This window comes from Mastigoproctus giganteus, chromosome 5 (assembly GCF_048544385.1).
Source record: "Mastigoproctus giganteus isolate SK-2022 chromosome 5, ASM4854438v1, whole genome shotgun sequence".
Classification (NCBI taxonomy): domain Eukaryota; kingdom Metazoa; phylum Arthropoda; class Arachnida; order Uropygi; family Thelyphonidae; genus Mastigoproctus; species Mastigoproctus giganteus.
In genome coordinates this window covers 28,724,090-28,746,714 of record NC_143579.1, presented here as the reverse complement: position 1 = coordinate 28,746,714, position 22,625 = coordinate 28,724,090, and the positions used below count along the sequence as shown (strand labels likewise).

Sequence of the window (22,625 nt, the reverse complement as noted above, 5' to 3'; positions counted from 1 at the left end):
AACCTGCTACAAAAATGAAAATTTTTAAAATAAATAAATTGGGAATAGACTATATATCTTAAATACAGAACAGACGATATCTTACATTTGTTCCACTAATCAAATAACATCCTTCTCAGGAAAATATTATCACTACTGTAGAAAGAAAGTCAAATTTCAATATCCATGACTAATAATAAATTATAAACCATTAGACAGTTTTGAACAGTTCATCTGTACTACTCTCTCTCTCTCTCTCACACACACACACACACACACACACACACACACACACACACACACACACACACACACACACACACACACACACACACACACACACACACACACACACACACACACAATGGTTTCGCCAATTAAAAAAATATACGGTTTAGGATTTTGTAAGAATTATACAAAATCTTTAAACTTACTAACAAAATCCTTTACTTATTTTGGTATAACCATTTGCAATGCAAAAAAATATACATTTTCTACACTTCATCTGATACCTATACACTGTATAGATATGACCTCCCCAATTGCTGGTGCCTTATTTGCTGTTTCCAATTCCCATGATTTTCTTATGATTGCAATTTTCAGTGGATCAATATCACTGACCAGTGAGTGAACATGATTTTTGTTCTTAATACTGTAATTTTTTCTAGAAGCAGCTGCTCAGTCTGCTTATCACATTTTTGCACTCAGTGAATCTAATTTAGCTGACAATGAAAAGCATTGCTATCTTCCCCACCTGCAAGTTCAAAATGAGACCTAAAACTGAAAAAAATAGATCAGTTGTAGAAAGACAACCATTCTGTATCCAAGATTCAGAATTTTATTGTAATTTAGACTTACGCAGAAGTTTCTGGATATTGCATGATCATCTTACATCCATTCTTCAGTTGCTTAAACTAAGTAAAATAAATTTAAAAAAAAAAAAAACTAAACACATGCTACATATCAGCTAAACAAACATACTGGTAGACCCATGTACTGGCATCCTCAATGAACAATGGTTATATAATGAATCTAGCTACACAGAGCTATATGACATGTAGCTTATTTATTTCAGTCATAGAGGAAAGAATCTAAGATGATCCTCCAATAGCTGACAACTCCTCTTTTAATATAAATTTAGTCTAAATTATAATAAAAGTTTTCAGCTCAGAAAAACAATAGTTTTATTACTACAACTGAATGCTCCTGGAACACCATGCCCTTCTACCATCGTATTAAATAAAGACATTAATTTTTTTAAAGTTTTGTTGACTGGAGATAGGGTCAATGATTTATACTTGTAATAGGGTCAATTTTCAAGCAAAACTTTGTCATCATGGTCCTTAAAAGAGTCACTGCAACATACTGCATCTTACGTAAGTTTCAGCATGTTATTTATAGAAAATCATATTTAATTTAATTTTGTGATTTAACTTGATTTTGTATTTATTATTTGTGCTTTGAGTCTGGAGGATAGCTTTATATATAAGTCTAAGTTTACTAGACTGATAAACAAATTGTATTTTACAAGCTTTCTTAAGTTGTCTTGACTTTTTTTGTTTCATATTGTATAACAGATTTTCCATATGAAAATTCTTCATTATTTGAGGAAGGTAATTCCCACAATTGGAGAGGGCACCCTATATGTATATAAGAGAAGTGTAATAATATTATTTTGAACCATCCTGTACTTGTATCACTGCAAATGCCAGACTCTTTCAATCTATTATTCAAATAAAAAATTCAACTATGCCCAGGATTACTTTCATTCCCAAGCAAGGGAGCAATTTCTTCATTACTATATGTACCACATTCAGCAGGAAAATCTTTCTTCAACTTTTGATTACCTTTCTCAACACTGCTCTGCCAGGACACATCTACAGAAAGAAATCAAACCAGAATGAATCTTTTTAGGGATTTATATAACATTTGTAGTTTATCAAGTATTTAAATGGGAATTTAAAAAAAAAAATGCTGAAAAAAAGTTCATATGCAAAGCAATTATTTATCTAGCTAATTAATAACATCAAGGGTGAATTCTAATATCTCCAGGTTCATTAATCATCAACAAAGGAAAAATATTCCCCAAATTCCTCCACGACTGAATTCAAATAATGTATGCAGCAATAATGATAATAATTACATTACTGTAAAGTAAACAGTATCTGAGATAGAAATAAACAGTATGTAAATTAAGCAAGAAAAGGTTGCATGCAATTGTGATAATTTATTATTAACAATCAATATACACAATCTATGTACAGAAAATTAAATTATTATACAGAGAAGGTTGAAAATATACAGTAACTAAAATATTTACATAAACATATAATACAATACAGCATATCATCAAATAAAATATTTTTAAAACATGTAACTTCAAACAAAATATGGACACCTTCAGAAGCAATAAAATTAATAAAGTATAATTTTAACTAGGGGGAAAAAAACACTCAAAAAAGTTATACAGAACAATATTTAAGTACATCCCTTTTGGGAAAGAACATGCCTGAATTAAAAAAAGTTTAATTAAAGAATGTTTTGTGCTCCCTACAGAATCTTCTAAACAACGATGACTTGCCACTTGTAGATGAAATCATGAAGGCTCTTATGAAATAATCTTGAAATGACATGAGAGGGTAGCCACTACCTTTCATTTAAAGCTTCAATAATTTGCATATCGCAATGCACATTGACCAATTTCAATCAAATATTCAGAATTATATACAATTTACACTGTCATTTACTGTTAATAAAAATACTGAACAAAAAAACCTTAAAATGTAACTACCAGTGTAGGTAAGTAAACAACATATTTAAATAGTTTGCATATCATTTACTTGAAGAAATGAGATGCTCACAATAACTAATACACCAAGTGAACTTGGCAATTTTTAACAAAGTACATGTAAACAAATATATTTGAAAGATACTGTATCGGTTGATAAAACGTTTCAGAATAACTCATCACTTACTAAAATTGCTACAGAAAATGCCATTTTACATTTCTAACTTTCCCTTTTATATGATGAAGTATTAAATATGTTTTATATATATAGTCTAATCTTGCGAATACAAAGTTCAAGGGACCTAAATTTTCACGTTTTGTAATAACGAGGTCCCCCAAAAGTGTCAAAATTTTATCTTTTTTTTTTTTTTTTTTTGGTACATACTGTATATCTAAGAATAATAATAAAAATAAAATAAAATAAAATAAGACCAAAAGGCTCGTCTAACAATACAGTAATAGAAATAACATATTTTTTAAAGATTTTATTTTATTTGTATGATAAACTAAGAAAAAAGCAATTAACGGAAATGAAAAAATTGTACAGTATATATACAATATTTTAGTATCACAGTAAAAAGAATTACAATCTTAAAATAAAAGGAGACATACAGACCATTAACTTTTTAATAAAGTAATCTAATTTAAAGAAAGAATCCAATGTTGTTTGTACAGTTTTTGTCCTATATATGCATTTTTAACTACAGCACAGACATTATCAAAGGCAATAGTTGTTTCTTTATCATATGTTTGTATATTAGAGTTTGTATATTATCTAACACATTCTCTATTAGAGTGGTTTTCAACCGGGGTGCCACAACAACATTCCAGGGGTGCCACGTAATTTGGATTGAAGTTACTTTTTTTAAAAAAATTTATGTTTATTTATTATAAAAAGGTGTATGGTATCATTTTAATTTTGTGGTGATCTATAATTGATCTTTACCGCTATATAAAGAATAAAATTATTATATAAATATATTTAATTTGTATTATGAATTGTAATTTTGCTTATAATTATATTATTATAATAACTGTCATATAACATATTTTTTTAAATATTATATATATATATATATAGAATAGAAGTAATAGGTACGGGAGTTGTAATAAGAGGAATATATGAAGGAAGATAGACCTAGGTTACTACTATGTAGAGTAGAAGGCACCCAATGACTATAAATAAATAAACGATAGGAGGTTATGCTTTTAGTACGGAGAGAGAGAGAGAGAAAGAGAGAGAGAACAGCAGGTAGTGTAATCAACCAATGGGTTAGCTAAAATGGAAAGGCAATCATTAAATAACACGATTCGAATCTGCAACACAGAAAGTCAAAAATATTTTATTACAAGTACTTAGTACTGTACTTCAGATGATTTCAACATCGTTAACGAAGGCCAGCCGTCAAAATCAGTCAAAATGCAGCAAAAAGTAAGGTCTCTGTTTCTAACATGAAATATATGTAGCATGTGGTAAAAAGATACCAGGTTTTTAGTTTATTGTTAATGTTTTTTCAGAAGCCAGGTTAATTGTAATGCTAACGTATATATCATGGCTGACCTGACAGAGAAATGATAGATAATAAGCAATATATAGGTAGTAAAAAATTACTAAAGATCATTGAAAGTTGAAATTGTGAGATGGAGCAGACGGTCATGAATCGTACTTACTGATTTCGCAAGACAGAGAAGTGGGAACGGTCGTCTGGTATACTGCGGGGAGAGAAAGAATGCTACGTGCTTGTTTCAATGACTATATGGATCCTTAACCTTTTTGGTGTCTCATGGTCTGAAAAACTTGTGCCCACCGATTGGTTATCATAGAAGTATTTTTTCACTATTTTTATTGGCATTATATGTAATTATATTTTCATCATGAATGGTAATAAAACCTAAATGGTAATATAATGGTCTACCTCCACCATTATTAACATTATTGATTAAACACATGAGACAGTCCCAGAAATTACGTTTAGGATCCTACTACAGGAATGGGCTAGTGACCCTGGACTACCCAAGTACTAATTCCTCTCATCCTCACACTCCTTTTTACTGATCTGAATCCCTATCTTTTATTTCTTGTGCGCGATTATGTTTCGAAAGCAATATCAAGATGCTATTTTACTGCTATACATACTGACTTCGCCTCATACAAAATTCAGCATCTTTTTCATGCTATTTTGTGCATTATGCCTTCTCCCCTATCCTGGGACTCGTGGCCTCATTGTGTTTAATCCCCCCCACCCCGTACGTCTCACTGCATTCCATTGCCCGAGGTCACTTCTACACACCATATAGTCATTGAAACAAGCATGTAGCATTCTTTCTCTCCCTGCAGTATACCGGACGACCATCCCCACTTCTCTGGCTTGCGAAATCAGTAAGTACGATTCTTGACCGTCTGCTCCATCTCGCAATTTCAACTTTCAATGATCTTTAGTAATTTTTTACTACCTATATATTGCTTATAACTCAAGTAAAGGACATTTTGTTATCAAAACTAAAGAACTAAAATGGTCTTGGGCAGGACACATAGCTCGAAGACATGACAGATGGATTAAGAAAATAACAGAATGGTACCCAAGAGGAGCTAGAAGAAAACCTGGAAGACAACGGCGGAGATGGATAGATGAAATTCATGAGTTTGTGGGTAGTAAATGGATGGCCATTGCACGAAACAGAAGGAACTGGAAAGTTGCTGGTGAGGCCTTCATCTTGCAGTGGATTGAAAATGGCTGATGATATGACCTTGGTCATATCATCAGCCATTTTCAATCCACTGCAGGATGATGGTGATGATACTGCTTATTATCTATCATTTCTCCGCCTCTGCTGGGTCAGCCAAGATATATACATTAGCATTACGATTAACCTGGCTTCCAAACATTAACAATAAACTAAAAACCTGGTATCTTTTTATCACGTGCAACGTATATTTCATGTTAGAAACAGAGGCTTTACTTTTTGCTGCATTTTGACAGCTGGCCCTCGTTAACGACACTGAAATCATCTGAAGTACAGCACTTAAGTACTTATAAAAAAATATTTTTGACTTTCTGTGTTGCAGGTTTGAATTGTGTTATTTTATGACTGCCTTTCCATTTTAGCTAACCCGTTGGTTGATTACACTACCTGCTGTTCTCTCTCCATACTAAAAGCATAACCTCCTATCATTTACACACACACAGAGAGAACTGTATCTAACAGGCAGAAAATTGAGTAGGGGTGCCACAAAAAAAACATTATCATTTTGTTTGGTGCTCAGCAGCTCTTCTGGTGTTGGCATTGGAGTGGGAGCAACTTCATCATCCACCTTCATAAACTCTTCAAATTTGCCAACAAAATCCATATGCTCCTTCAAATTCCTCCATTCCTCAATGTTGCTATCACATTTGTCTGCTGGACCATGTTTTTCGAAGATATTCTCTCCAAAGCCACTGTTTCTGAAGCAGTTGATTATCACACTTGATGCAATACTGTCCCAGGCAATAACAAGATAACGGACAGCATCCAAGACATTCCAATTTGGCTGCAAATTGTTCCCTCCTTTTTATTGCAGATCAAGTACCTTATCGGGCAGACTCTGTATGTTCTCTTGAGGTTATAAATGCCTTGATCCAGTGGTTGCATTAAACTAGTGGTATTGGGGGGAGGGTAAAAGCAACAGCCGTATGTTTATCAACTTAAGTGTCTCACCAGAATGTGCTGTACAACAATCTAGAATCATCAAAATGTTCCTTTTTTTCTGAAGTCATTCTTCTGTCCACTTTTAATAACCGAGAGTGAAAAATTTTGATTGTAAGCCAAGCACTTCTATTGGCCTAATAATCACAGGGAAGTTGGTTAACTGTTTTAAAACATCTTGGCTTGGAAAACTTACCAATCACAAGTGGGCATAGTTTTGTACTGCCATCTGAACTGCAGCATAACAGAACAGTGAGCCTTTGTTTATTAAATTTTACGCCACGACAAGACTCTCCTCGAATAGCAAATGTTTTGTTTGGCAGCAAATTATAAATAAACCAGTCTCGTCAAGATTAAAAATATCCTTTGCCTCATATTTTTCAAGAATGGACCATACAGAACGCAACCAGTCTGTAGCCTTTTCTTTGTCGGCTAATCCAGACTCACTGCAAACATTTTGCAAAACCAAGTTATTCCTGTCTTTAAATCTTTGGAGCCAGCCACTGGTGAATTTGAAGTAGCTAATTCCATGTTGCTGAGCTAGATAATTTGCCTTTTGTTGCAAAATCGAACCTGATATTGGCAAATTAGATGCATGCATTTGTTGGTACCACTTGAAAAGTTTTGTTACAAGCTCCTCGTGTTTTGCACCACAAATTTGTTTTGTGTTTTCATCGCTGCTCCAGTGTCACACACTTCAAGTCTTTTTCGGTTTTTCAGTATTGTAGATAAAGTAGGTAAAGGGATGTTGTACTCCTTTGCATTGTCCATTTTGCTTCTTTCCATCCTATCAGCCTCTTGTATAATTTTTAGTTTAATTTCCAGGCCTTATTTAGTCTGTTTATGTTTTGTTGCCATAACACTACTAGATAAGATTTAATATAAACAAATTTAAATTAATTTAAAGACAAAAGTTCCAAAAAAGGCATCAGCTCAGATAAAATGATAAAAATAGATTGCTGTATACAGTAGCAAAAGACTTTGAAATGGCATAACAATTGCAACTGACCTTATTCCCATAGAGAGCAAGGGAGTGCATGTAAACAACTTAGAAAAACTTTTTATTCTTTTGTTAATTTAACAACTCATCCTTCAGAAAGATGATTTTCAGAGTGCACTTGATGTTGTAGCTACCATAAACTGCTTTTGTTTACACAAAACTAATATCTAACAAATCGGTGCCATCTTTCAGGAAGTAGGGAGCCAGGTGGTCAGAGGCAATAATCAGACAGCTCTGATAAGATTTATATTAAACATACAAAACAACAATATTTATTTCTCACGGGGTGGAAAAGGACTTTGTAATACATATTAACCAAATTTTGTAATAAACAAATATATTTACTATGAAAAACATCTCCTTTTACAAGGGAATGGTTATTTGCTTCATATAAACGAGTTTTATTAATAAGATTTTACTGTATATATAATATAAAGGGCAGAACTAAATAAAAACACAAGAATGAGCATATATCGGTGTCAGGAAAATTGTTCATGACCAGAACTGCTCTGAAAAATGGCTGGCAATATTCACACAACATCCAATATAGCCATATGTTTTATTTTTCCAACTGCTCACAGAAGAAAATATCGGATGTGCTGAAATCTGCTGCCCAGTTCATGTATACTCACTTGCACACATTTTGACATACAGCAGCAACAGTGGCATGTAGCACGGCCACCAGGTCCTCCATACTGTTAAGTGGAACATTCTTGCCCATCAATTCCCTTAGATGTCCCAAGAAGGAAGTTTTAAGGGATTAAGGCAGTGGTTCTCAAACTTTTTAATGTGAAGACACCCTAAATCCATTATGAAAAATTCCCAGCACCGGGTGCAATAGGCGCTGGCAGAATATTTTGTAAGATGGTACTATTTCAAATACAGTGTATGCGACGGAAGGCTCAGCTGTTCTGTATATATAGGTGTATGTACATAAAAACTGTGATGCAGTCAGCAATTATTTCGTGATGACTTCTAATTTACACAGTTGCATGAAAATCAATGATCTTTTGTAGCGACAGCCATGATGTAAGCTGATGCTAAATTTGACATCACGGCACTCCTATAAAGAGTAAGTGGCAGCCTAGGATGCCGTGGCACCAACTTTGAGAACCACTGGATTAAGATCATATTTATGGGTAATATTTTTTAAATTAATTTTATTTTAGTAATTTATAATAATTACACAAACCACAGTTCTGATATAAATATCAAATTTCCAATACACCATTACCATTTCAAGAATAGCTTGACTGATGGAATATTATTACTATTAATAGTAACTTAATTATGTAATATCAAGTTCTGTAAAAATTGATCTATGCATAAGGTTTTTGCAGATATATTGAGATAACTCATAGAAACACATTTTCTTTTGTAACTTAACTGCTAATGTGACTAATTTCCAATTGATAAACTCCTCTTTGGTAAATAGTTTAAAATAGGTTTCCATTTATAAGATAACCACATATATTTTTCAAACATTAGGCAAATGTTGCTTTAGCAACTTTCCATATACAACATACAAAGTTCAATTTCAAATACACATTATATATATACTCGATAAGTATTTCAGATAAAAATTAAAATTAGTTTAGAATCATTGGTGGGACTAATGATATTGAAAAAAACTCTGCACAGGCTATTTGCAGATACTTTTTTTATGTTATTAGTATGCAACTGGTATAAAGCTTTCCAAAATGGATAGACATTAATTATATCCAAATGCAAACTGTTTAATACAATTGATAATACTGTTTAATCCAATTTCTTAACACCTTGACAAGGACAAGCAACATGCATATATTATAAATGTGCCTTATAAATTTATTATAACTTCTAAATTTAATTTGCATAGTGTAATCATTTGATTTTATGTTTTCATTTCACTGGGCACATATAGGCAGATCTCAAAGTATCAATATTTTGCTTTAGTAAAGAAACACAGCCTGACACATTTAAATATTCTTAAATTTCTTATAGTTATGTTATTACAATTCACATTTACGATTTGTATATCTGAGAATATACAGTAAAAGTTGTACTAACTGGCCCTTTACTAAGCAGTTTTTTCCTTCTAAAACCAAATCACAGTAAAAGTTTCTGTAACTATGCAGCAAAATTATTTTTATATAATGCTTACATCCAGCGTTGTCACTGTCATTCAGTAGTTCTAAATGTTTCCAATATGCACAGTATTATTAAATATCCACCATGTGTAGCTCCAACGCAGCAAATGTCTTACAAGCTTTATCTCAAAATATTTACACCATACAAGAAGGATGCGGGCAAAAATATAAGTGTGTTGTGCTAATATGCATGTAAGTGTTGAAGACAATAAATCGAATGGAAAAGGATTTCAACACTGACTCATAATCTACAAATCAAGGTCAAAAAAGGCAAAGTTATAAGAATTTTTCATTTAATCTGAAACAAGGAAGGCTATTAAAACAAGTCACTCTCCAAAAACTGAAGCTAGCCAAACTAGATAAGGATTTGTACAACTAGTTCACTATGAGATGAAGAGAAATTGCACTTATTTGTGAACAAATGCTAACCCAAGATTTTTGGAAGGCTGGGGTGCTTCGAGCTTTGGCATGGCATATGCTGGACTAATCCACTACCCAGCAATCCTCATTACCCACTGCCGCTGGTTAGAAAAACTCATACTGTATATATAATAATTATTATTTTTTTTATGCTGACCTCTAATATGAAAGCCTGGTAAAACCCATAGTATTATAGTATCATGAATAGACTGAGAGACAGGAAGAGAAAAACTTATTAACACTGCTTTTGATTTTTCAATAGATTGTAATTTTTAGTATATGCGAATAAAAAAGAAGAGGATCTAGTTCAATGAATTTGAAGTGTGTATAGATGCTGGTGCACATGTTTAGAGTGGTTTAGAAGAAAGATGAGGAATTACATGTCAATTCAAAAGAACAGTGTTCATGAAAATAAGATATGGTAAAGAGCAACAGTTGCCTCAGAGATGTCTAATAATGGTTTTGAAAGCTTTATGTAATTAAATATATGCACTATGCTATTTAATGTTATTAAGTGATGTTTGCAGTGTGAATCACTGTTTAATTAACAGTTGGCTTGTATGAATATGTTTCACAAAATGTTTATTTTAGATAATATAACTTGCAGAGTTAAGCATTTTCATATTGTGCAAGGTGCGGGCAAGGACAACTGCTACAAAATGCTAAATTGTTTATACTCATAACATTGAACTGCCAACTTTCAAATTTAAAAAAATTGTGAGGACAGATATCTAAAAAAGCTGGTACATAGCATGAAATAACAACTCAACACAAGTTACTTCAGCATGTTCTGCTTGCATGCTGCTGAAGAGGCATACCTCATCCCATAACAGTTGCACTATCTGTAAGAACTACTTGTTCATTGATGAGCATACATCCAAGATGAACTCTGATTTTTTTTTATTAAAAAAAAAAACAAATAAATAAATGTAATAAATATTTAAATGAAAGGTGCTGAGTGCTTCACATCTGACTAGCAAAATTTCAAGATCATTAACCTCAGCAAGAAGACATTCTTAGTCCATATTCACAAATACTATATATATTTTTAATTCTTTCTCAATACTCTCTCCTGAAATTCGGCAGAAAAGTTCAGAATCACCATGTACGTACAAAAATGTAGTTAAAAGTGACCCTATCAGATTAATATTTGTGCATCTATTTATACAGAGCAAAGTTTATGCCATGTGATAAGGTCAATTAATATATTTGGAATACAATTAATGGAAACTGTCTTTGGCATAAATATTTGACTAATAAAGTGGAATGCTAGGAATTTAGAATGACATTCTCATAAACAGATCAGGATGTAAACTGCTTAAAGTCTCTCTAATTCAATTTCTGTTGAACAGCTGGGTGTATTTTTATCTTCACCTGAGAGAGCTAGGTTGCAAGTTGGTCTTGTTTCTAAATATAATTATATAGAAAATCAGACTTTAGCTCTTTGATTGATACATTATATTTAGTAATTAAACATAACAGAACTTAAATCAGGAAAGGCAGCATTTCATATCAGCCTTTAAATAAAAGTAGTACTTTATTTAAAGTTATTACTCTGCTCTATTTTTGATAAGAAATTTAGTGTTAATATTTTCTCTAGATTTGTTAAGAACAAATCCATGGCAAAATAGTGGTTTTAGAGAATTGAAACTATACAGAAATGGCATCTTCATTCAGTCATCTGAGGTTCTGATCAACAATCCCTGTACAGTTTAGTTCAAATTAAGAATAAGACTCACTCACTCTTGTAAGTATGCATGGACTGTCACAAGATCATATTTTTATTTTAAACTTCATTAAAGAAACCTGCATACAGAACACACACAAATTACATTTTGAGCATAATTCTGGGTGTTTCAGCCCACATTGTTTATGGAACAAAGTTCTGGAGACGAATAAACATTACAGATGTGCATAACAAGCTCTGTGCCATTAAAATATCTTGTTATACAGGATGCAATAAAACAGTTAAGATGAAACTGTGAACTTACCTTTCCTACCAAGTATAAATAGAAATTAATTTATTAATTATGAATATTAATGCAATAAAGAACTCAGTACTAAGTTATTGCATTAAGTAACATACTACATGGGAATGATAAGTTATTAAATGCATTACACACTTACTTATTTTTAACGAAACTTACATTTCATCAATGTGACTCTCGCTCGCTCGCTCGTGCTCTCTCTCTAAGTTGTACCTATAAGTGCTTCCACCAATCAAATGATTAAAAGTAGGCACTGTGTGCATTGTACCTTGTATTCCCAATATCCAAAGATATAGGAAATATAAGACACAACACAAACAGACCATCTGAATGTTAAAATAAGTTAGGTAATGTCCATCATTATAAAAATAATGAACATTTTTATTTAGAAATAAAAATGTTCAATTTTTATTTCTTGAATTGGTTGGATTTCTTCTGTGATTAACAGAGGTTGAAAGTAAATCACTAATTTATCTTGTTACAAATATCTACTTTACTTATTTCCTCCTGGATTTTAATAACAATTGAAATATAACATTTACTTTTTCTGCTCTTAATATAATATGAAAATAGTAATAATTCATGATCTATGTATTTAGTAAACTGATAAAAAAATTTGCTTCTCAGAAAGCAGAGCTACACAAGCATCCATCATATTGCCCATTCATTCCTTCGAGAACACATAGCAACAAACATAATATCCAATGATACAGCTGCAATACATAATATATGCATGTGATATGCAAGGAAAAGAAAGAAAGAAAGAAATAATAATTGCTAGCTTTTTATTTGTTGATTTTAATAAAATTTGGGATGGCTTAACATATGTAAAATTTTATGAAATTATGTCCAATGGGAATAGAGTTGTCATATGAAGAGAGAAAGAAGGAAGGATGGATGGATGGATGGAAAGTGGACAAAGTGAAAACAATAGGTGCTTTTATGCATATGTGAATGCATCTGAACAAATTTCAACCAAGAGTGACACAAAAAGCCAGTAACTAGTCTTGGCAAAAATTTTAAAATTAAGGAAATACAGGACATTATAAAAAAATATACAGGACATGTTTCAAATATACAAGAAATATAGAACAAGTAGAAGCAAACTAATATAAACAGAAAAGTATTTTCAAACAATGTAAAACCTCTGTGAGCCTTTTCTTGACATCAAATTCCTTAAAAGCATCACAGCAGGTGATAAAAACTTCAATTTATTAAAACAATGTCAGAGCTCCTTGGAAAATTAAAATTAATTAGATTTAGCACCAACCATACATCAAACATAAGCAGGACAGGTAAAATGATCAAATGGAAAGAGCACTGCAGGTTGATAATATTCTGTAATCATACAGAGTTAGTAAATCACCAAATCATCACAAATTTGTGTCCTCTGCATAAGCAGCTAATTAGGCTTCCTATCCATGTGTCCTATGGTGACTACAGCTCTCTAACTATCAACAATCCTCTAATTATCTGGGTAATTTGAAGCAAATTACCCAGATAATTAATTAGAGGATTGGATGCAAATGCTGCATTATTAGATTTAGCATACGATGCAAGAAAGCAAGCATCAGCCAAAAAAAAAAAAAAAAAAAAACTTCCCATATCACTCATCTGTTCACTCCAAATGCTTGTCCAGCTCAGTCTTAAATTTATTTAAGCTATTAACTTCCACAACAAGAGATGGAAGTCTGTTCCAGCAATCAATTACCCACTGGCTAAAGGCAAATTTCCGCACATCTACAACTGTCTTTCCTCGGTTTGAATCTATGCCCCCTCAGGTTCTTAATCTGAGCAAGAGGAAGAATCCCATGAGCATTGAGCTTGCTCAATCCATTCAAGGCCTATACACCTCAATCAGATCATCTCGCATGTGCCTAGTCTCCAGGCACTGATTCTGCAAATCAGTGCCTGGAGACCTCACCAATCTTGTTGCCCTTCTTTGTACTCATTCTAGCAACTCAACTTCCTTCCTAAAATGAGGCCTCCAGACCTGTACACAGTATTCAAGGTGTGGCCTGACCACTGCCTTGTACAAAGGGATAATCACCTCCTTGTCCCTGCTAACAAAATTCCTATATATTAGTATTAGTAACGGCCGCAAAAAAAAAAAAAAAAAAAAAATCCAAACAAAACAATGATAAAAACAAAAAATAAATAAATAAATAAATAATAATAATTAATAAATAAAAAAAATAAAATAAAAAATAAATAAAAAGGAAATTAAACCTATCATCCTATGCGCTTCCCTTACCCGAAAGTACTATCCAGATGACCTTTGAATTTCCCCAAACTGTCGGCCTCTACCACCCATGAAGGCAACTTATTCCAGTAATTTATAACTCACTGACTAAAATAAAACTTCCTGCAGTCCAATCTAAACATTTCCCCCCGTAACTTGAATTTATGTCCCCTAGTTCTAGCATCATTTATATTCTTGAAAATTTTGTCCTCATTCATTTTACCGATGCCTCTCAGAGCCTTAAACACCTCAATCAAATCTCCTCTAAGGTGTCTAGTTTCCAAACTCTGCAACCCACATATTCGAAGTCTTTCTTCATAAGGACGCCCTTTTGCCGATCTCACCAGGCGAGTTAGCATTCTTTGCACCCTTTCAAGAAGCCTGATGTCTTTCTTTAGGTGCGGTCTCCATACTTGAACACAGTATTCCAAGTGTGGTCTAACATAAGCCTTATATAATGGGATTATCACGTCCCTATCTCTACTTGCAAAAGTTCGATAGATCAACGATAGGACACCATGGGCCTTCCTTGCAACCTGTTTACAATGCTCAGAGAATTTCATGTCTGACTGTATCGTAACACCCAAGTCCCTTTCCTCCAGTTCTGGGTTTAGTTGAACTCCACTAAGTGAATAAGTTATTTTGGGATTACTGTTTCCCAGGTGTAATACCTTACACTTTGTTGGATTAAAGCACAGCTGCCATTTTTCTAACCATTCCTGAAGTCTATCTAAGTCTCTCTGAAGAAGCTCAGCTTGACAGTGATCATTAACTACTCTACCAATTTTAACATCATCTGCAAATTTAGACATCACGCCCTCTATCCCTTCATCGATGTCGTTTATGAAAATTAAAAACAACAGTGGCCCTAATACTGATCCCTGGGGAACCCCACTTCTTACATCAACCCAATCTGAGGAATAGCCATTTATCACAACCCTCTGCCTCCTGCCCTGAAGCCATCCTTCTATCCATCTAAGGATTTTCCCAGTGATTCCAACCTGTTCCAGCTTATAAAGCAACCGCTCATGTGGGACTGAGTCAAAAGCTTTGCTGAAATCTAAATAAACAATGTCGAAATTATTCCCTAAATCCAGCTCGTGAGTGATCCTTTCGAAATAGCGAACCAGATTTGTTAAACATGATTTTCCCTTTACAAAACCATGCTGAGTATCCTTGAGAATTTCAGTTCAATCCAAGTGATCCTGAATTCCACCCTTGATCATTGCCTCCATGATTTTCCCTACTACTGAAGTCAGACTGACAGGTTGATAATTTCCAACTTCACTTTTAGAGCCACCCTTATGTATGGGAGATACATTTGCACTTCCAATCCAATCCAAGGGAATCTCCCCAGAGTCTAGTGATGCTCGCATAATTAGCCTCAATGGTTCAATGCACTCGCTTGCCGCCTCTCTTAAGATTATAGGGTATATTCCATCAACTCCAGGAGCCTTACTAGTCTGTAGGCTCAAAAGTTTTTTCATTAAATAATCTTGCGAAATTTCAATATCATTAATTACATATTTTTTAACTTCGCTCCCACAATTTCCCATTGCCACAAAAGGCTTTTCATTTGTAAATATCGATGCAAAATAACTGTTGAGTTCATCTGCAACAGCAGCTGGTGTATTTATTACTATCCCCTTTCCCTTATGTAAAGGTCCAATCTGTTTTGTCCTGCTCTTCTTGGCATTTATATATGTGAAGAATTCTTTATCCCCCCCCTCTTTGCTCTGTTTGCTAGTGATCTCTCATAAACTGCCTTTGCCTGTCGAACCTTTTCTGTGGCTCTATTACACATCACCTTGTAGCTGTTATAGGCTTCAGTACTTTTTATTGCTCTGTAACCTTTCCATGCCACCTTTTTCTGCTCAAGTAATGCAGCAACTTCACTATTCATCCAACTTGGAACCCTTCTCGTGGAGTATTTTTTTAATGGTATATACGCATTCAAGGCATCTGTGATTAATGTTTTAAAAGTGTACCACAGTTCAATTTTATTCATTCTCTGCGCGATATCTACCCAGTTAATAGAGGCCATGTAGTACCTTAAGGCATCGTAATTTCCTTTTCTGAAATTAAAACCCATTCCTTTGCCTTTTACTTCTGCTACCTCTCTCGTCATCATCCACCGTAGAACTCCGTGATCACTTCCTGCTACTGGTTCCTCTACTGTCAGCCCTGTTATGTCATCTGATTCATGTGTGATGATGAGGTCTAGGATATTCTTTTCTCTAGTACTTTCCCTGACATGTTGATACAAATAACAGTCATCTAGTTGATTTAAAAATTTTGTTCCCCATGTCGAGTTTCCTTCCCATTTACTCCAATCAATTAGAGGCAAATTGAAATCACCCATAATAAGGCATTGACGCTTACTTGCCCATTCCATTTGCATGTAGAGGCTTTTGTCATAATCTTCACAATCACCTGGTCACAATCACAGATTTCTCCTACTCGCATTATAACTTTGTTTCCAACTATCTCACACCATAGAGACTCTATACTAGCATGTGAAATGTCTGAATCCGGGAAAGCTATCGTCGCACTCAGGCTGCTTCTGATAAGAAGCATTACCCCACCATCCCTTCTATCTAACCTATCCTTCCTAAATACATTATACAAGCCGTACTGAAACTCATCATTTCCAATTTCCGGGTCGCAACACGTCTATGTAAGCCCTATTATGTCTGCGTTACTTGTTTTAACCAGCAGTTCGAATTCGCTCATTTTATTGACGACACATCTAACGTTACTGTATAAACAATTAAGATTTACTGTTCTTGTATATTTAACAACCCTTGAAGTTTTTTAGGCTCTCTTCCCTGATATTAGCTACCCGCCCACGTGAAACGTCTTTGCCCCCAGAACATCTAGATAATACGTCCAGTTGGGGTAACAGATAAGAACTCTTAAGGTATGTGCAAGAGTTACATTGACCAATATTATCAGATAAACGCGTGTCAGTATTACCCACATCCCCCCTAACTAGCAGTTTCCCTGAACCTTTAAGGTATCCTCAATAATACTGGCAAAAACGTTTGCACCCACTTTGTTTAAGTGTATCCCATCTCTACAAAACAAATTCCTTCTACCTACAAGTGTGGGCCATGCTGATAGAAATTTACCCCCTAAAGCCTTGCAGATTCCTTCAAGTCTTGAGTTAATCCACAAGGCTCTTAACATATAATCCCTCCTATCATGTCTGGGCAGAATTGCAGACACATAGACATTATGGCCTAGCTCGCGACATTTCCTCAGCATGGAAATGCTGAGGAAATGTCAATCCATTCAAGGCCTTATACACCTCAATCAGATCATCTCGCATGTGCCTAGTCTCCAGGCACTGATTTGCAGAACTTAAGCCTATCTTTGTAAGAGAAGAGAAGAGCACCCCTTTGTTCCCTCACCAATCTTGTTGCCCTTCTTTGTACTCATTCTAGCAACTCAACATCCTTCCTAAAATGAGGCCTCCAGACCTGTACACAGTATTCAAGGTGTGGCCTGACCACTGCCTTGTACAAAGGGATAATCACCTCCTTGTCCCTGCTAACAAAATTCCTATATATCATTGACAAGACTCCTTGACCTGCTCTGGCAGTCCATCTGCACTGCTCAGCAAATTTCATATCTGACTGCACAATCACCCCCAGGTGTTTTTCACTCTCCACTTCCCTGAGTGTTGTACCACATAGTTGGTACATTTCTCTTGCAGTACTTCCCATATGCAGTACTTTGCATTTTTCAATGTTAAATTTCAGTTGCACTACTCAGCCCATTTGCCCAACTTATCTAGATCCAGTTGCAGTAAAATACTGTCTTTACTGTCATTAACAACCCTGCCAATCTTTGTATCATCTGCAAACTTGGACGTTAAGCCTGATATGCCCTCATCAATATCATTGATGAATACACAAAACAACAATGGGTCCAGTACTGAACCCTGAGGAACTCCACTAATAAAATTAGTCCATTTATTACCACTCTCTGTCATCTTCCACTCAACCATCCTTTATCCATTGTAGCAACTTGCCCTTAATGCCATACTGCTCCAATCTGTGCAGCAGTCTTCCATGTGCAACAGTATCAAAAGCTTTCCTGAAATCCAAGTATATGATATCAAAATTATTTTTTACATCCAGTTCCTTTGTGACCACATCATAGTATCCAATAAAATTGGTCAGACAAGACCGCCCTTTAACAAGACACTGCAGTCTTGTCTAGATGATCCTGCAATGCTTCTTTAACCAGTGTCACCATTATTTTCCCAGGAATACAAGTTAAACTAACAGGTCTTTAGTTACTATATAACAGTGAAACCTTTCCACTTCTCCTAGTGTAATTTCCACATGAAAGTTTCTGAAGAAATACAGCATAAAAGTTGGTAATCCTCTATAAAATTTATCTGATGTGATTTTTCTAATGTAAAAAATCCTGTTACTAATAGATAATTATATGGTTGAAAAAAAAGCAAATACACCAATATTAAAATAAATATGTTTACCATATTTACTTAATTCGGCCTTGTGTAACATACTTTAGCTTCCTAAATGAAAAATTTCTAAAAATATTTCTAAAAAAAAAAAAAAGAGGAAAACATCTGGATGACAGTTCCACTATTATAATACAGCAGAGGTTTTAAAAGAAGTTACTAAACATGATTAGTATGGGTGTTTCTAGAAGTAGGAGCAATGTTGGACAAGTGTATATATGTTGCTAAAACTACTTAAGGAAATTTATTTCATTAGCTATAAGTAAACAGACAGAATTATAAGATTGAGTCTCCTTGCATATTGATTAGACTTAATTTAAACACATACAGAAAGGAAAATGCATTAAAAAAAAAAAAAAAAAAACAGAAAAAAAAAGTTTAAGAATAGTACATAATTATTTTATGATAAGAAATAAATTCTAAGTTTACAGAACTTTGGACAACTTACCTTTCCTTGTTACCACTATAGGATACGGTGCCAATGAAGCAAGAGCTAGAAGTCCGACACATACAGCTCCTCCACAGGCAAATACCATAACAAAGACATAATAGTACTTGCAACCTTCGCAACAAGTTCTGCATTAAAAAAAAAAAAAAAATTACCCTGGGCTGTGCTAACATAAAACAATAAAATACTTTTGTGATTTCAACAATACAATCATATTTTAAATTTGTACATTATGTTCCCTAAGGAGGTTTTTCTGAAACTCCTCTTAGGAAAACCTTGCTGACTACATTGCTCAAAACAGGTTGATTTAAATATATAAATTAAAATAAATTTATACGTTAAAATATCCTGCATTCATCCTAACAAAAAAATTTTAATTAGATTTTATAATAAACTGTTGATGCTGTTGTGGGATTTTAAGTGCATTAGCAACTTAGGCAATATCATTCTGTTGTGCATTATGTCTGTACTAGTGTACAGACAATGCAAAGGGATGGGGCGAATTAAGTTTATTAACAGAACGGTGAATGAAGAAACCTATGCTGCTATCTTGGAGGAGTGCCTGCAACCCATTATTAGGGATCACCACTCAGACATCCAAAACCGTATTTTTCAACAGGACTCACACCTTGCCACACAGCAAAATTGGCAAGTTTTATGCTATTTAGATTTAATGATGAGTTTGTTTTCTTGTCTCAAAAGTCTTAAAACACCAATGTTTTCCTTCTATTTCTCTTTTAAGGTGCAGTCATAGCTCAGAAATGTTGGCATTACAGTATTGGACTGGCCCAGCAACAGTCCACATTTGAACCCTATTGAAAATTGCTTGTACATAATGCCATCTAAAATTGCTTAGAAGAAGCCAACAAGTAAGATTCAGCTGCAGGAGAGCACTGTAGGAGAGTGGTACCATGAAATTGGGCAACCATATATCCAGAAGTTGATTAACTCTATACCAGATCATTGCAAGGCTGTAACTGCAGCTAGAGGAGGAACAACAAAATATCGAGGACTTATTTTGCTGATTTACAGTACATAACACTATTACGTTAAGTCGTCATTTCAGTTTGTACACTTAAATGCAATAAAATGTATATTTGGTTGTCATGATTGCCATTTGCACGATTTCTCATGTTTCCATTAATTACGCATTTGACCCTTTCGGAAGATATTTATGGCAATTAGGTACATCAGGTAGAGTCTTTTTATTGGATTTCATTCACAGAGTCATATATCCCATCTAACAAATGCATTTCGAACATTTCTGCAACCCACAATGCAGTGGGTTGCAGAAATGCAAAACACATTATTTACAAATTTCACAAGTGATGCAGTTTTTTTATCTGCCACTGTACAATCCCAACTGAACCTGCCTTTAGAAATTCCTCTAGTCATTGATGGGACTTGAACCCAGACCTCTCCAAATGAGTGACAAGTGGCAAAACCATTATACTGTCATAACATGTGTATATGTTATAATGCAAGATTCAAAACAGAACCTATCAAAAAAAAAAAAAAAAACCCATAGATAAACTGCTCCTTTCTGAATGGCATATAACAAACTAATTGCCAGTCATTACACGCTTCCTTTCTTTTTGTGCAAATTTTATTTCTTATGGAAACATTCGCTTCTCTCTGGCTCATGGCACAATTTTGTACTGATGATAATACAATCTCCCTTTCTTTTTCCAGTATTGATGACTGAATTATTTACATAATTCAGTCATCAATAGAAAATTCTGGAGTTTTCCAGAATCTTAAGATGATCATTTCACATTATAATCCATGATTAACTGCACATCTGCAATTAATCATGGCATCGGGATGTTAGCCCCAGTAAGAACTGGTATATGTTTGCATGTGATGGATTAACTTTTGACAAAAATCATATTCTTCTTCTTCAAGAGGAGTGTTTCCATTTACAATGAGTTTCCTCAGCCTACAAGTTATTTTTTGGTAGGAATTTTTTCCCGCCATAAAGTGCAGTTCAAGGTGTCTTGGTCGGTTAAGCCTTAGGCTGTCATGCACTCCCGTACTCCATCCAACCATGTCGTCCTAGGTCTTCTCCTTCTTCCAGGAGGTATCCATTCCAAAATCATATTATAATCAGGAAATGACATTACATGGTGATTATCAATGGAATTTTTCTCTCTAAATAACCACTATTACACCATGTGAGTTTTTAAAAGTTAGTTTATTTAGCATTATTAACTAAATGTACTACACAATTAGGTAATGTTTTGGGAATCTTGCTAGAAGTCATTCTTGCTGAATGGCTAAGTCTCCTTCATTCATTGAAGGAATCTGAATCTCAACAAAAGCATACATAAAACAATTCTAGTTCAGAGGTGCCCAAAGTGTAATCCATAAGCACCCATTTATCCTTGGGAAAGGCTGAGTCATCCATGGAAAGCTAAATGTTAAATACGGATATTTAAAAAAAAAAAAATCTTTTTTTTAGTAATTTTTAAGAAGTTAAGAATCCCAAAGAACTATTTTAAGAGTTTTCTGGAAACATGAAAAAAGTCGAGCAATACTGCTTAAATAATGTTCTTCTGAAAACATATTCCATAGTTGGAGTATCTCTGGAGTAAAAAATTATATTCTTTAAAAAAAAAAATAAAAAAAAAAAAAATATATATATATATATATATATACACACACACTGTAGATGCAGCTTACAATGATCACTTCGGGACTCAGCTTAATAGATAACAATAACTGATGAAACAAGAATGCTGCTGTTCAGTGCTGTTTATTGATGCAGGGTAGAAATGTGTACATAAAAAGATGAAAGAGGACAGAGAGAAAATGCAAAATACCTTAATATTTTACATTTTCCCACTATTTCTCCCAAAAGTCATTAAAAATGAAACTATCACAATCTTTCTGGATATCCATAGAAAACATTAAAAACAAATAAAGAAATTATTAAAATCAAGAATTAAAAAAGATTACTGCTGCACTATAAAATAGTCAGATTGGTAGGAGTACAGATGCAGTACTTTCTTTCATGGAGTAACCACACTGACAACCATATGAACTGTATGAAGCAACAGCAGTAGCAACATGTGTTGGAGTTCAAGAACAAATCGAGTTGTAACATAATCACTTTCACTGCACATACATAAACCATGATAAGGCAAAAAATTGATAACAGAAATCAAAGTTTTTTTTTTTTTTTGGTAGTTGTTGGTGCATAGGCTTCTGTGGCCATAATGCACCTCCCAAGGTTTTTGATGTACTTTGATCCAAGCCCGAGGCGGGAATCGAACCCGCGACCTTTAGGTTGCCAGGCAGGCACTTTACCCACCCGGCTAGCCCGGTCGGCAGAAATCAAAGTGCTGATTACAATGAACATTGGTTTTTCTATGTATTAGCATACATAAACTTATGGGCTATATAAAAGTGATAAAATTAAATGAGTGATCCATTATCCGTGATCACTAAAA

The 22,625-nt window shown here is 34.0% G+C and overlaps 1 protein-coding gene across 1 annotated transcript in view; it reads right to left on the bottom strand.

Moving 5' to 3' along the window:
- Nucleotides 1–1,722: 1,722 nt before the first annotated feature.
- The window catches only part of LOC150085270 (major facilitator superfamily domain-containing protein 12-like), a 78,986-nt gene continuing 58,083 nt past the window's right edge, over nucleotides 1,723–22,625 (bottom strand). The window contains exons 9-10 of the mRNA XM_090374507.1: nucleotides 19,174–19,301; nucleotides 1,723–1,856 (exon numbers count right to left, since the gene is read on the bottom strand). Of these exons, the coding sequence (XP_090230633.1) occupies nucleotides 1,723–1,856; nucleotides 19,174–19,301 (262 nt within the window). The remainder of the gene's footprint in view (nucleotides 1,857–19,173; nucleotides 19,302–22,625) is intronic.